We start from the raw sequence: 16,366 nt of genomic DNA on the forward strand, positions 1-16,366 counted from the left end.
GCAGAGATAGAGTTAGAACTTTCGCTTTTTGACTCCGTAACCATGTGGAACCATCTAGGAGAAAATTCAGAATATATTGCCTTGTCTTTGGTTTTCCCCAGTAGTCCAGATAGCAGGATGAAGGTTATGGAGCTGAACAGGTATTTACTAGCTGAATAATTTTGGTAAAGTTACTTAATATTTCTGAGCCTAGAGCATAATAGCTTAATAAGCAGTAGCTTTTATTGTTTTTATTATGCCATCTTTATGGCATAATAAAAGGAGAGTGGACTCCTTTGTACTGTAGGACTGTTTGGGTCATATTTATCCTGCAGCTATACGTTCAAATGTCTGCTGCTTGCCAAAGATCCATTCCTATGGCAAAGCAGGGGAATGCAACAGGCTGCCTGTCCCCGTAGACTGGCTTTCTCCAGAGACAGGCTGAGTATTTAGGGAAAGAAAAAAATCCCGTGAGAATTATTTTTCTATTTTTGAATTATATATAAATGGAATTATGTCCTTGAGATTTATTTTAATATTCTATATAGTTATTATGTTCCCAAAGGGGACTGTGCACTAAATATTTGAGGCATTTTTCTGAATAAAATTTAATGCTCCGTGTAGAGAACATTGGGCTTTGAAATATGTTAAGTCTACCATGGATTAGCTGTGTTACCTGAAGTAAGTCACTCATTGTCTTCTGGGGATAATAAGCCTTGGCCTTTCTATTGTAGGAATCAAATGACAGGCCATGTACGGAAGCACTTTGTAAACCATAATGTGCTCCATAAATATAAGGTGGTACGTTTTTATTGCTGCCGTTTGTCCCTTCACTATCAGCAAACCTGACTGAACCATCTTCAGCTTAGTGCTCTGAGGCCTACCATGGGGCCTGGCACATGATCGGAACTTAGCAGATGTTGAATTGTACATTGAAAGCAGTGAAGGACTGTTGAGAAAGGATGAGGAGAGAAAAGAAAGATATAAAAAACGACCCAAGTGAAACTTTTAGGGATGAAAAATATAATCAGAATTGAAAAATAAAGCAGAAGGTATCAAACAGATTAGGTACTATACAAGAAAAGTTCAGTGAATTAAACAAATAGTAATAGAAACTATTCAAGATGAACTTCAGAAAAAAAGACTAGAAAACAAACGAACAGATTATTAGTGACATGTAGGATAATATTAAGGGTCTAACATTTGTCTACGTATCGTCCTGAAAAAGGGGCAGGGTGGGGGAGAAAAAAAATATTTGAAGAAATAATGGCTGATTTTTTTCCAAATTTGATGAAAACTCTAAACCTATGCCCACAAGGAACTCAATAAACCTTAAATAGAATAAGCATAAAGGAAACTATACCATAAAGAGGGATATTCCATAATGCTAAAAGGGTTAATATTAGTGGGTATAACAATACTGAGTGTGTATGTACTTGATGAGAGAGCTTCAAAATATATGAAGCAAAAAGTGATAGAACGGAAAGGATAAATAGACCAACCTACGATTATAGTGGAGATTTTAACATTCTCCTTTCAGTAATTGATAAAACAAATTCAGAGTCATTAAGGATAGAGAAGACTTGAACAACACCATCAACCAAGCCGACCTAACTGACGTTTGTAGAGCCCTCCGCTCAATAGCAAGAGGATACACATTTGTTTCAAGTGCACATGGAACAATTCACCAAGATAAACTGTATTCTGGGCCATAAAACAAGTAGTAAAAGTTTAAAAGAATCAAAACCATACAGGGGATGTTCGCTGATCAGCACAGAATTAAACTAGAAATTAGTATGTATTATAAAAGAAGAAAGATTTAAATTCAGTGATCTAAGCCTCTCCCTTAAGAAACTAGAAAAAAATAAGAGCAAATTAAACCCAAAGTAAACAGAAGGAAGCAGAAATTGATGAAATAGGAAACAGAAACAGAAACTAAAAGCTGGTTCTTTGAAAAGATCAGTACAATTGCTAAACCATGGCCAGTTGATCAGGATGGAAAGTCAGAATATACAAATTACCGACATCAGGAATGAGAAAGGGGCATCATTACCTAGCCTGCATATATTAAAAGGATAATAAGGGAATTTTATGAACAATATACCATAAACTCAAAAACTGAGATGAAATGGACAAATTCATGAAAGAGACAAAACTGCCAAAGCTCACTCAAGAAGAAATAGATAACATGAATAGCCTTATTCGATTAAATAAATTGCTCTATTTAATTAAAATAAGTAAAAGCCCTAGTTTTTAGCCCTATCTTTATTAAAGAAATTGAATTTTTAGTTTAAAACCTTCCGAGAAAGGAAACTCCAGGCCCTGATCACTTCACTGGAGAATTTTACAAGATGTTTAAGGAAGAAACAATGCTAATTCTACATAAAATTTTCCAGAGTATAGAAAAGAACACTTCCCAATTGATTTATGAGGCCAGCATACCCTCTACCACTAGCTGACAAAAAATTACAAGGAGAGAAGAACACTATAGTCCAAAAAAATACAGCAGTATATAAAAGGACACTAAATCATGACCAAGTTGTGTTTATCTTAGGAATTAAGGTTAGTTTAAAATTGGAAAATCAGTTAATCAGTGCAATTCATCATATTGGCAAGAATAAAGTAGAAGAACATGTCGATAGTTTGAGAAAATGTATTTGACAGAAATTGACACCCATTTATGAGTTTAGAATTCTCAGCAAAGTAGGAATAGAAGGGAACTTTCTCAACCTAATAAAGGACATCTACCAAAATAATGTATTGCAATTTTACTTAATGGTGAACGACTGAATACCTTTTCACTAGGATTGAGAACAAGGCAGGGATGTCTGCTCTCATATAATGTTCTATTCAACATTATACTCGAGGACCCCATCAGTGCAGGAAGGTAAGAATAAGAGATTATAAAGGAAGAATTAACAATATCTCTATAAAAACCATGATCATATATGCAGAAAATCCTAAAGAATCTAGAAAAGAGTGATTAGAACGAATTAGTTTAGCAAAGTTGTGAGATATACGGTCAGCATATAAAAATGGACTGTACTGCCATATACCAGCAATGAACACTTGGCAACTAAGTAAATAATACCATTTATAAAAGCTTCAAAAGTATGAAATAGGGAAAAATTTAACAAAATATGTCAATGTCTGTACACTGAAAACTTTATAAAACAGTACTGAGAGAAATTTTAAAAGACTGAAATAAATGATTTTTATATTTATGAATGTTTATGAATTGGAAAACTTGATATTATTAATCTGTCAATTCTCTTCTAATTGATCTGTAGATTCAACACCGTTCCAATCCCATAGCAGGATTTTTTGTAGAATTGCTAAGCTGATTTTGAAATTTATATAGAATTGCAAAGGACTTAATCATAGTCAAATTTGAAAAAGAACAATGTTGGAGGACCTAGCGAATATCATACTAACTGAAGTAAGTCAGACAGAGAAAGACACGTATTATATGATATCACTTATATGTGGAATCTAAAAAATAATGCAAATGAATCTATATACAAAACAGACTCAACAGGTACAGAAAACAAACATATGGTTACCAAAGGGGAAAGGGAGTCGGGGGGAGAGATAAATTAGGGGTATGGGATTAACAGATACAAATTACTATTATATAAAATAGAGAAGCAACAAGGATTTACTGTATAGTACAGGGAACTCTGTGCAGTATCTTGTAATAGCCTATAATGGAAAATAATCTGAAAAAAAAATATATGTAACTGAATCACTTTGCTGTAACCTGAAATTAACACAATATTGTAAGTATACTTCAATTAAAAAAAACCAAAAATCTTTTGGGGCTTCCCTGGTGGCGCAGTGGTTGAGAGTTCGCCTGCCGATGCAGGGGACACGGGTTCGTGCCCCGGTCCGAAAGGATCCCACATGCCGCCGAGCGGCTGGGCCCGTGAGCCATGGCCGCTGAGCCTGTGCGTCCGGAGCCTGTGCTCTGCAACAGGAGAGGCCACAACAGTGAGAGGCCTGCATACCGCAAAAAAAAAAAAAAAAAAAAAATTTTATAAAGAAAAGAAAAATGTTGGAGGATTTATCTACTTGATTTCAAGACTTTTATAAAACTACTGTAATCAAGACGGTGTGGTATTGGATTAAGAGTAGACATAGACCAATGGAACAGAGCAGAGAATCGAGAAGTACAGATAGACCATTTGGTCAGTTGTTTTTGTTGAAGGTAACTAAATAAATCAATGAGCAAAGGATAATCTCTTCAACAAATGGTGCTGGAACAGTTTGACATCTATTTGCAGAAAAATGAACCTTGACCCTTACCTCAGGAAATACACAAAAATTAATTTGAAAAGTATTTTGAGTTGCATTGTGTTGTTCCTCCCCTCAAAGTCATGTTGAAGTCCTACCCCCAGTATCAGAATGTGGCCTTATTTTGAAACAGGATCATTGCAGATGTGATTCGTTAAGATGAAATCATAATGGAAGTAGGGTGGACCCTAAATCTAATATCTAATAGATATTATATTATAATATCTATTATAAAAAGGGTAAATTTGGACACAGACAGTAACATAGAGAGAATGCCATGAGAACTTGAAGGCAGACACCAGAATGATGCCTCAGCAAGCTAAGGAACACCAAAGATTGCCAGCAAATCACCAGAAGCTAGGGGAGAGGCGTGGAACAGATTCTCTCTCAGCCCTCAGAAGGAACCAACCCTGCTGACACCTTGATCTTGGACTTCTAGCATTTAGAACTGTAAGACAATGCAGTTCTGTTTTTTAAGTCACTCAGTTTGTGGTACTTTGTTACAGCAGCCCTAGCAAACTAATACAAAAAGGATCATAGACCTAAAAGTAGAGCTAAAACTATAAAACTAGAAGAAAACACAGAAAAATATCTTTGTGATTTGGGGTTACACTGGGTTTCATAGAAAAGTCATAAAAAGCAAGAATTGTAAAACACAAAATTGATCTTAGACTCCATCAAAATTAAAATTTTTTTTCTTTTTTTATTTTTAAAAAAAGTACATTTATTTTTGGCTGTGTTGGGTCTTCGTTTCTGTGTGAGGGCTTTCTCTAGTTGCGGCGAGTGGGGGCCACTCTTCGTCACGGTGCACGGGCCTCTCTTGTTGCGGAGCACAGGCTCCAGACGCGCAGGCTCAGTAGTTGTGGCTCACGGGCCCAGTTGCTCCGCGGCATGTGGGATCTTCCCAGACCGGGGCTCGAACCCGTGTCGCCTGCACTGGCAGGCAGATTCTCAACCACTGCACCACCAGGGAAGCCCTAAAATTGTTTATCAAAAGACACTATTAAGAAAATGCAAGCCACAGACTGAAAATATTTGTATAATCATATATTGCATATATTGCATTCATATATATTGGGTTAGCCAAAAAGTTCATTTGCTTTTTCCGTAAGATGGCTCTAGTAGTGCTTAGTTGTCTTTAACTTCATTCAAAACAATTTTGTTAGATTGTTTTGTTAGATTGTATGACAGCTGTCATATCAGCCTGCATTAAAAAAAAAACATGGATATTGGTGAATTTTTGTCTAGTCATTTTAATATTGAAGATGGGAAGAAAGCAACATTTTTGGCACATTATGCTTTATTATTTCAAGAATGGTAAAAACGCAACTGCAACGCACAAAAAGATTTGTACAGTGTTTGGAGAAGGTGCTGTGACTAATCGGATGTTTCAAACGTGGTTTGCGAAGTTTCGTGCTGGAGCTTTCTTGCTGGAAGATGCTCCACGTTCAGGTTGACCAGTTGAAGTTGATAGTGATCAATCGAGGCATTAAATGAGAACAGTCAACGTTATACCACGTGGGAGATAGCCAACATACTCAAAACATCCAAGTCAAGTGTTGAAAATCATTTGCATCAGCTTGGTTATGTTGATCACTTTAATGTTTGGGTTCCACATAAGTTAGAGTGGTAAAAAACCTTCTGGACCGTATTTCCACATGCGATTCTCTACTTAAACGTAACAAAAACGTTTCGTTTTTAAAACAAATTGTGACGGGCAATGAAAAGTGTGTACTGTTCAATAATGTGGAATGGAAGGGATCGTGGGGCGAGTGAAGTGAATCACCACCAACCACACCAAAGGCCAGTCTTCATCCAAAGAAGGTGGTGATGTGCATATGGTGGGATTGGAAGGGAGTCCTCTATTATGAACTCCTTCCAGAAAACCAGTCAGTTAATTCCAACAAGTACTGCTCTCAGTTAGACCAACTGAAAGCAGCACTCGATGAAAGCGTCTGGAATTAGTCAACAGAAAACGCATAATCTTCCATCAGGATCACGCAAGGCCGCATGTTTCTCTGAGGACCAGGCAAAAACTGTTAAGGCTTGGCTGGGAAGTTCTGGTTCATCCGCTGTATTCACCAGACATTGCACCTTTGGATTTCCATTTATTTCAGTCTTTAGAAAATTCTCTCAACGGAAAAAATTTCAATTCCCTGGAAAACTGTAAAAGGCACCTGGAACAGTTCTTAGCTCAAAAAGATGAAATGTTTGGGAAGATGGAATTATGAAGTTGCCTGAAAAATGGCAGAAGGTAGTGGAACAAAAGGGTGAATACGTTGTTAAGTAAAGTTCTTGGTGAAAATGAAAAAATGTGTCTTTTATTTTTACTTAAAAACCGAAGGAACCTTTTTGGCCAACCCAATATATATGATTAAAGACTTGTATCTAGAATATATTTTTTAAAACTGTTAATTTAAAACTCAGTAGTAAGAAGACAAATAACTTGAATAAAATTTGGAAAAGGTTTGCACAGACACTTCACTAAAGAAACAGTACTGATGGCAAAAAAGCACATTAAAAGATGCTTAACCTCTTTAGTGATTAGGGAAATGCAAATTAAAATTACAGTGATACACGTAGGGAATGGTGGATTTGGGATCTGGGTGCAGGTCTGACTTCAAAGCCAGTAATCAGTTTATGAAGGTTTTAAAAAAGAAGAAGAAACGGAACTTATAAGAGAGGAAAGTGCTACAAGTTTCAAGACAAAAGATGTTGGTGTCTGTGTGTGAAATAGAATGTATTCTATTTCTTCAAGAGTATTAGGTCTGGGGACTTCCCTGGTGGTCCCATGGTAAAGAATCTGCCATCCAACGCAGGGGACTTGGGTTCCATCGCTGGTCAGGGAACTAAGATCCCACATGCCGCAGGGCAACTAAGCCTGCGTGCCGCAAACTACAGAGCCCACGCGCTCTGGAGCCCGAGCGCCACAACTAGAGGGAAGCCCGCATGCCTCAACAAAGATCCCATGTGTCGCAACTAAGACCCGACGCAGCCAAAAAAAAAAAAAAAGTATTAGGTCTGTAATACTTTTTACTCCGGTTTATCTGTGTGAGTCTTGCCATGCTTCGACCAGGTATAAACTACAATTTTCATGTCAGTGTATAAATATTTTAAACATTTAACCCTAAAAATAACATTTGATCCCCTAGACCAGTATTCTTAAAATGTTTGACCTCTACATACAGTTAGAAATAATAATTATATTGTGATTCAGTATACACTCCCATGCACACATAAATGAGGCAAAATTTCATGAAAAAAATATTTCTTGTTACACGGAATACACCCTGTTTTCTGTTTTGTTCTATTTTATTTTTGAATGTTATTTGTGATCAATAAATTGATTCATGACCTAAAAAAAATTAAAATTATAATGAGCTACCATTTATTCAATCACTTGGATGGTCTGAAACAATTCCAAATGTATGTATGAATGTAGAGCAGCGGGAACTCTCATAACAGTTCTGGTGGGAATACAAAATGTTATAGCTACTTTGGAAAACAGTTGGACAGTTCATTATAAAATTAAAGATGCATTTACTGAAAGAACCAAGCCATCCACATTATGTCAAGTGAAAGAAGCCAGATATAAAAGAGTACATACTGTACAATCTCTCGTTTATATGAAATTACTGAATGGTAAAACTCTAGTAAGAAAGTAGATCAGAGGTTCCCAGGGGCTGTAAATGGGAGAGGGGATTGACTGTAAAGGGGCAGGAGGGAACTTTCTAGGGTGGTAAATATTTCTTTCTTTCCAGCTTTACTGAGATACAATGGACATTTAATATTGTGTAAGTTTAAGTTGTACAGTGGTTGATTTGATACAGTTATGTATTAGGAAATGATTACCACAGTAGCATTAGTTAACCCTGCCATCACCTCACATAACTGCCTTTTTTTTTGTGTGGTGAGAACACTTAAGATCTACTCTCTTAGTAATTTTCAAGTATATAATATAGTGTTGTTAACTATAATACCATGCTTATACGTTAGATCCCTAGAATTTACGCATCTTATAAGTTGTAAAACCAACCTCTCACCATTTCCCCCACGCCCCAGCCCAGGCAACCACCATTTACCCTCTGTTTCTGTGAATTTGGCTTTTTTAGATTTTACATGTAAGTGATATCAGACCACGTCTGTCTTTCTCTGTCTGATTTATCTCACTTTGCATAATGCCCTCAAGGTCCATTTATGTTGTTGCAAAAAGCAGGATTTCCTTTCTCATGGCTAAATAATGCTCCATTGTGTGTGTGTCTGTGTGTGTGTGTTTTCCATCTTGGCTGTACAAATTTACATTCCCACCCGCAGTGCACAAGTGCTCTCTTTCCTCCACACCCTCTCCAGCACTTGTTATCTCTTGTCTTTTTGATGACAGCTATTCTAACAGGTGTGCTGTGCTTACTGTGGTTTTGATTTGCGTCTTTCTTTTGATTAGTGATGTTGAGCACCTTTTCATGTACCTGTTGTCCATTTGTGCCTCCTTTTGGGGGAAATGTCTACTCACTTCTTTTGCCCATTTTTTAATTGGGTTGTTTGGTTTTTTGTTTTTTTTTTTTGCTGTTGAGTTATATGAGTTCCTTATATACTTTGGCTATTCACCTCTTATCAGATATATGGTTTACAAATATTTTTTCCCATTCTGTAGGTTGCCTTCTCATTTTGTTGATGGTTTCTTTTGCTGTGCTGTGCAGAAACCTTTTAGTTTGATGTAGTCCCTCTTATCTTTGCTTTTGTTGTTTGTGCTTTTGGTGTCATAGCCAAAAAATTATTGTCAAGACCAGTGGTAAGGAGCTTTTCCCTGTGTTCTCTTCTAGGTTTCATGGTTTTAGGCCGAAATTTCTTTATCATGACTGTAATGGTGGTTTCATTACTATATATTTTTCAAGACTCATTGAATTACATACTTAAAATTGGTGAATTTTATTTTTTATATGTTACGCCTCAACAAAGAACCATAAACAAATTGAATGTCTACTGTCTGTCAAATGCTGTGTTCGGAATGTGATTCAGTTAATTTGATGTGGTTCCTCCCACCAGGGAGCTCACAGTCTGTAGATGTGGTGTAGAAAGATTTGCAGTTCAGAGAGATAAGAGCACTAAAGAGAAGTACTGATGAGGCACAAAGGAAGGTGTTCTTGATCCGGGAAAGCCCCACGAAGGAGCTGCTTGGCTTCTAGTTTGATGGGTGAGCAGGAGTCAGATGAATGTAGAGGGGAAGGGTATTCCAGGCGAAGGCATGTGAGTTTCAAACTGCAGGTTATGTTTTATAAACCACAAGGAGCCTGGTATTGCTGGAGCCCTGGAGCTGTGAGATTTATGTTGAAGTGGTAAGAGTTGAAGCTGGACAGGTTGGCAGAGAGAGAAAAAGTGGAGCGTTTCTCATATTTGCCTGACAAACTCATATTGCAAGAGAAATTATGTACTTGAGAGACAAACCCTCCCTATTGGATGAGAAATGAGATGATCAATGCACCTGTCATTTCTATTCATTCCTTTGCTTTTGGCTTCAAAACAAACAGAACAACAGAAATCTTGCTTTTACAAAATCAACTGTTTTAAAATAGGAATTCTTCCTGGACAGACCTCAGCTGAATTTGTGTAACTAAGGCTGTACTTGAGCTTTTGCACGTTACAGGGAAGAAATACATTTTAGGGTTTGAGAAAGCCTTTATTTAATACCAGCCATCTGGGAAAACTGCTGAGATTAGTAGGACATGGCTTGTGCCTTTAAGCAGATATCAGTTTCCTTGTACCAACAGGGAGAAGTACAAAATCTCCCTCACCTTACATATTTTGGAAAGGAGAAAACCTTACAAAACTGCTTGTTGATTCAGCTCCATGTATATGACATTCTTGAACATCACTCTCTATGCTTGGAGCGATGCAGGGAAATGTATGTGTGTGTCAGAGTGTGGCGGGAGCAAGCGCACAGGAGTTGGGTTAATGAGTGGAACGGCTGATGTTGAGAGCCTGCTCTAAAGTCCGGGGCTTTCTTGTGTATTACAGGCAATGGATTTTGAAGGCTGGGCCGACACCCTCTTTCTTCTGCAGTTCACCCTCTCTTGTGTGATGGGGTAAGCCTTTGCTGCCTTGTTAACAGATAGTTTTTCGAGGCAGATTTGTTCTAGCGTCTTTTTGCCTCATTCCTTAGTATCCTGTTCTGTCTCTTGAGTATATCAGCTTAGGATAAACCTCCAGATTCAAGTGGTTTCACCACCCTTGGGAATGTGCCCTCAGGGCTACCAAACTGATCTCAAAGTCATGCTTAGAAGGATGAAGGAAAAAAGCTAATATTTACCCAATAAGCTAATATGTGATAAGCACCATTATATTTCAACATGCATTATTTAATTTTATTTCTACATTGACCATTTGACAGATATTGTTGTCCCTTACCTATGAGAAAGCAGGCCCGGAATTCAAGTAAATTGTCTAAGTTTGCAGAATTAGTAGGTAGCAGTGGCAGCCTTTGAATTTAGGGCTGACTTCTCCCTGCCAGGTTGTAGAAGGCAAGAGGGTATCTGCAAATGTGCTGTTATCTGCCTCTTCTCTTCACCTCCAAATATCCCTAATGCTTTTTTCCCTCAACCAGTCATTTCGCTCCATATTTGTGACCAGATCTGGCACAGGCTAGGTACATAGTGATTGGATGCTTCAAAATAAAGTTGACGTGATACCTTGGTACTGAGTCAGGCTTCGAAGCCTCATTGTAAAATCTGGGGCTGCTGACTGCTGCCACTTTGTTGTTAAGTGAACTATATCCCATCTTAAAGTAGTTCTCATTTGCTTTTCTTCCATCCTTAAGAATCTCTCTTGCCTTCACCCTGGTCTGGAATCATATTGGCCTCACGGTGACATGCACACCTGAGCCAGGGCCTGTGAGTCCTGAGCTTTCTATCTGGGTTAGGTGAATTAAGACTATGATCTAAAAAGAGTACTCATGATTGTGAATGGTGGTTTCAAGGTTTTGGTGCGGTAGCTGGGAAAAGCACCTGATCGTTAAATGTACGTGTGTTTCTCTTTAATGAAATTTAAAAAAAATCTGAAGCTGCAGTATAAGCAGCAATGAAGTAGGGAAAGCTCACACTCAGTCAGTGACTAGTAGAATGTACTGGCATGGCCAACACTGTTTCTCTTGGCTACAGGTTATTATAAAATCAGCAGTTGAATCTTACTTATAAGATACCTTTTCCTTCTTTTTTCCAGATTTATCTTGATGTATGCCACAGTACTCTGCACTCAGTATAATTCTGCTCTTACAACTACAATAGTTGGCTGTATTAAGGTGAGTTGAAAAAATACTGTTCTCTTTTGGGTGCCTTCTTTATTTGAAAAGTGTTCCTCTAAAATAAGTCTGGCTGTGGCCTTAAGCCCCATCATTCTTATTTCCTCATGTGTTGCCTTGGTAGTTTGACGACTTGTGGGGTGGTTTCTAGAACAATCCTTAAGAACTCAGGGAAAGCATCATCTCTACTTCCAGGCAACTTAGGTCTGAGGAGTATGGGAAAAGGAGAATGTGTCATCTCAGAGCAGAGGAAGGAGAGTCAGCCCTGTTTCTCACAGAGCAGATGACTAGCTTGGTTCTGATAGGTTTGTCCCTTTAACTCCCAATGAGAATTGTTCTCTGCCTCGCTGAGTTCTGGCTGTTCTGTAGGAAAAGGATGCCTGCCAAAAGCTAATCCAGGGAGTTTTCCTAAGCGTGAGCCAAACCTTAAATGGCCCACTTTTAAAAGCTGTGTCTGACATTTCCAGTGATGTCATTTCCTCCTGATCCATTTTATTTGAGGGAGGCTCATTTGTCTTCAGCCAGGAGAGCCAAGCTGACTTGAATATTGAGCTGCAGTTAGTGACTTGAAGCCTGAGGCCTCTTTCATCTGACTTTGTGATTCTGGTGCTTTAAGATCGAAGAGGCCACAGCATCCCTGAATTCCAAAAGAATTAATGAGGTAGGCTTGCTTTCTAAGAAAAGCAAGATAGAGGTAGGTCCTGGATCATTTGGAGGAAAGAGTGCAGTTGCCCTTGGAACTTACTTTCTGGTGCCCCATTTGTCAATAGCGAGGGAAGGGGTTGCAGAGGCAAAGTTTGTACTGTTCTGCTATGTTTCCCTTTACACCCCCAGTGGAGTTGTGTCTGCCTGACCTCATTTTAGAAACTAGATTTGGGTTAAAACTTCAGAAGGTCTGTGTCTTCAAATCATGGATTTGGAGTGTTTGGTGTGAATAGAATTCTAAATTAAACTATAACAAGTAGTTGTGTGACTTCCCGTGAAAGCTAGAGATAGGCATTCAAAGGCCTGGCCTGGCTGAGACAGTTTCAGCCCCCAAATTAGCTCTCAGCCCTGTTTCGGTTTTTGTAAAGTGAGTGCTTCAAGAGCAAAATAGATGACTTGCCTTTTCAGAATAAAAACAGTAAGAACATGAGAGACAGAACAGTTGGTGCCATGTTTTTAACCAAGAAGGATGGTGAGGGAAAGTTATTTAGCAGATAACTAAACCTATTTGCTTAGAATTTCTTAGTGTACGTTCTTTTATCATTATTAGCATGGGGTACAAATACAGTCATGCTCTCATTAACATAAAGTCCAGTACTTTTCTTTTGATATTTCTTCCTTCCCACAGAACTGTATGAACTTAGTCCAAAGGGAGCAGTTTTACTTCCAAACTCTAGAGGGAGGGGAAAAAATGGATTATCTGATTATAGTTGACCCTTAAACAATGCAGGTTTAAACTGCTCTGGTCCACTTAATACTCGGATTTTTTTCAGTAGTAAATATTACAGTACTACACCATCTGTGGTTGTTGAATCCACAGATGCTGAATCACAGGTAAGGAGGGCCATCCATAAGTTACAGTCGGATTTTCCACTCACCCCTAACCCCTGCTTTGTTCAAGGGTCAGCTGTGGTTTATAATTGCTGTTGCTTCTCACGGCCATGTGGTTCTGCTATTAAAGGATGTCTTACACCTTCAGACAGATGGGAGTACCCTGATGTCCTTGCTGGTTTGGAGTGTTTCAGGCCACAGTGGCGCTTCTTTCATTAGCCTCCCAGTTACAACCCTTGTAGCTCAGTTACTGTTACAGCAGGCTTCAAGCTTCCTTCTGTGCTTGAGGATCCTAACCCCATAAACCCTTGGGTCAGCATTCCTTGTTTCTCCTGAGTGTGGTGGGAAAATTACTTAGGAGAGCTAGTTAAACACGGAAATTCCTAGGCTCACCTCAGATGTATTGAATCAGAATCTCTAAAGTAGGACGTGGAAATCTTCAGGGTTTCCAGCTGAGTCTCCGGTATGCTAAAGGCTGAGATTGCGGTCTTAGTTTTGAGCTACCAGCGCAGACTCTTCTGTGCTTCCTGGTAAGTTCTACTTTGGGAACATGAGTGTCTTTTCTGATAGAAAACCTTGGTTAGGATACCCTAATATATACTTTAAGTTTTTCTAACTTCTGGGGCTTCCCTGATGGTCCAGTGGCTAAGACTCTGCACTCCCAATGCAGGGGGCCCGGGTTCGATCCCTGGTCAGGGAGCTAGATCCCATATGCCACAACTAAAGATACCGCATGCCAAAACTAAGACCTGGCGCAGCCAAATAAATAAATAAATATTAAAAAAAAAAAGTTTTTCTAACTTCTGACTGATTTTGAGCAACAAGCGTTGAGTTCTCTGTCCTTTCCCTTTCTGAAGTTTCTTGGGCAGTTTATGCAAATTAATCTCTCTTTTCCCTGGATCTCTGTATTCCAAGAGGTCCTGTTACACATTTTCCCAAGTTGCCTACCAACCTTGTTTCCTGTTACATGGTATTTAATTTTATTTTTTTCCTCTCAAATAATAAGAAAATCTGCTCTAAAATAACTTTCTGTCTCCATCCTTAGACCTAGAAGAGGCTGACATAATTTTGAATGCTCTCTCAAAGCGTACTCTATTAAAAAAATAATTTTGAAGTTTGTTTTTGGCTTCTTAAAAACACTGTGGCACTATACTTTCTGCTTCATAGGTCTAATCGGAGAGAGCCCAGGTACTAAAAATATTTGTGACATTTACCGTTTCTGGCAGTTGTAATAGCACAGAGGGAGGCAGTGACTTAATGTGAAAGAAGAGAGGTTAGGGAAGAACTGAATAAGAGATGAAACTTTGGAAAACTTTTTTTTTTTTTTTTTTTTTTTTTGCGGTACGCGGCCTCTTACTGTTGTGGCCTCTCCCGTTCGGAGCACAGGCTCCGGACGCGCAGGCTCAGCAGCCATGGCTCACGGGCCCAGCCGCTCCACGGTATGTGGGATCTTCCCAGACCGGGGCACGAACCCGTGTCCCCTGCATCAGCAGGCGGACTCTCAACCACTGCGCCACCAGGGAAGCCCTGGAAAACTTTATATCACCTTTACGGCCTGAAGATAATTAAAAGGGAGCCAGACGCTTTCACTGCCCGGGGCCCAGTTCTATCCCTGGTCTAAGAACTAAGATCTCACAAGCCAAAAAGGGAGTGAGATAAGCAGAAGATGTTTACACCTGGGAGTTTAAGGGAGTTGGGAGAGGTGATTTTAGGTACGCTACTTTGAGATGACTTCCCCTGTGGTTTTTTAAGGTGCCAAGGAAGATTGCTCTAGAAACAGTCTTTGAGTTGGTAAATTCCCCACCATCCCTTTTTTCCTTTTCAAGAAAGAGGGAAAGATGCTTGCATGTAAGCAGATTTTCCTTCTTCACTCTCCCCTGGCAAGTCAACTGCTACCTCTACGGGAGGAAAAAAGCACTCTTCTCTGAGATTGCTAAACGTGCCTTGGTGTTTTCTGCCCCTAGTAATAGCAGTGCTTTTCTATCTAGATTGATAATGTCAGCGCGTGCCACAGGGCAGGGAAAGTTTGATAATCTTTTTAGTATTCTTCAGTATCGGTGAAAGCATTTAGCTTTCAGAGAGAGACTGGGAAGAGACTGATGTCATTGTTTTTTAATTAGTTAATGTTCATGCTCATACTACACTCATTTTAGGGTTGTTGGGTTTTTGTTATTTTCTGTTTATTTGTTTTCGTATTTTAAGGATATATGTTTGGGTCTTTGTATGGATGAGTTTATATGAATATTGAAAAAGTTCAGTTAAACCTATGAAACAGTATATTGCCATTTTTCTTTTTAGAATATATTAATAACTTATATCGGAATGGTCTTTGGTGGAGATTACATTTTCACATGGACAAACTTCATTGGCTTAAATATCAGGTAAGTAAAAATATTTAACTGTAACCACTTTGATGAGTGGATTTGGATTTCAAATAGTCACAGTAAGCTTAGACTGTTTCACAGAAAATTTGTTCATTTATTATTAGACAAACATTTATGGAGTGCCTGCAATGTACTATATATATTTTTTTTTACTAAAAAAATTTTTTATTGGAGTATAATTGCTTTACAATGTTGTGTTAGTTTCTGCTGTACAGTGAAATGAATCAGCTATATGTATACGTATATCCCCTCCCTCCCACCCCACCCCATCTAGGTCGTCACAGAGCACCAAGCTGAGCTTCCTGTGCTTTATAGCGTGTTCCCACTAGCTATCTGTTTTACCTACGGTAGTGTTTATATGTCAATCCTAATCTCCCAGTTTGTCCCACCCTTCCTTTCCCCCCACCCCCGCCCCATTGTGTCCACATGTCCCTTCTCTACGTCTCTATTCCTGCCCTGAAAATAGGTTCATCTGTACCATTTTTCTAGATTCTGCATATATGCGTTAATATACAATATTTGTTTTTCTCTTTCTGACTTACTTCACTCTGTATGACAGACTCTAGGACCATCCACATCTCTACAAATGACCCAGTTTCGTTCCTTTTTATGGCTGAGTAATATTCCATTGTATATATATGTACCACATCTTCTTTATCCATTCATCTGTCATTGGACATTTAGGTTGTTTTATCCATTCATCTGTCATTGGACATTTAGGTTGTTTCCATGAACTGGCTATTGTAAATAGTGCTGCAGTGAACATTGGGGTACATGTGTCCTTTTGAATTATGGTTTTCTCAGGGTATATGCCTAGTAGTGGGATTGCTGGGTTACATAGCAGTTCTATTTTTAGCTTTTTAAGGAATCTCCATACTGGTCT

The 16,366-nt window shown here is 38.7% G+C and overlaps 1 protein-coding gene and 1 non-coding gene across 3 annotated transcripts in view; both read left to right on the plus strand.

Moving 5' to 3' along the window:
* Window positions 1-16,366, plus strand: part of SLC35D1 (solute carrier family 35 member D1) — a 53,551-nt gene that overhangs the window by 19,797 nt on the left and 17,388 nt on the right. For both annotated transcript variants that reach the window (XM_019919977.3, XM_019919976.3), the window contains 3 exons: window positions 10,285-10,352; window positions 11,485-11,563; window positions 15,398-15,480. In XM_019919977.3, coding sequence (XP_019775536.1) covers window positions 10,285-10,352; window positions 11,485-11,563; window positions 15,398-15,480 — 230 coding nt within the window. The remainder of the gene's footprint in view (window positions 1-10,284; window positions 10,353-11,484; window positions 11,564-15,397; window positions 15,481-16,366) is intronic.
* TRNAG-CCC (transfer RNA glycine (anticodon CCC)) lies at window positions 13,727-13,799 on the plus strand. Its single transcript has one exon. It is a non-coding gene; the product is annotated as a tRNA-Gly (tRNA).

Source organism: Tursiops truncatus, chromosome 1, assembly GCF_011762595.2.
Source record: "Tursiops truncatus isolate mTurTru1 chromosome 1, mTurTru1.mat.Y, whole genome shotgun sequence".
In the NCBI taxonomy this organism is placed as follows: Eukaryota; Metazoa; Chordata; class Mammalia; order Artiodactyla; family Delphinidae; genus Tursiops; species Tursiops truncatus.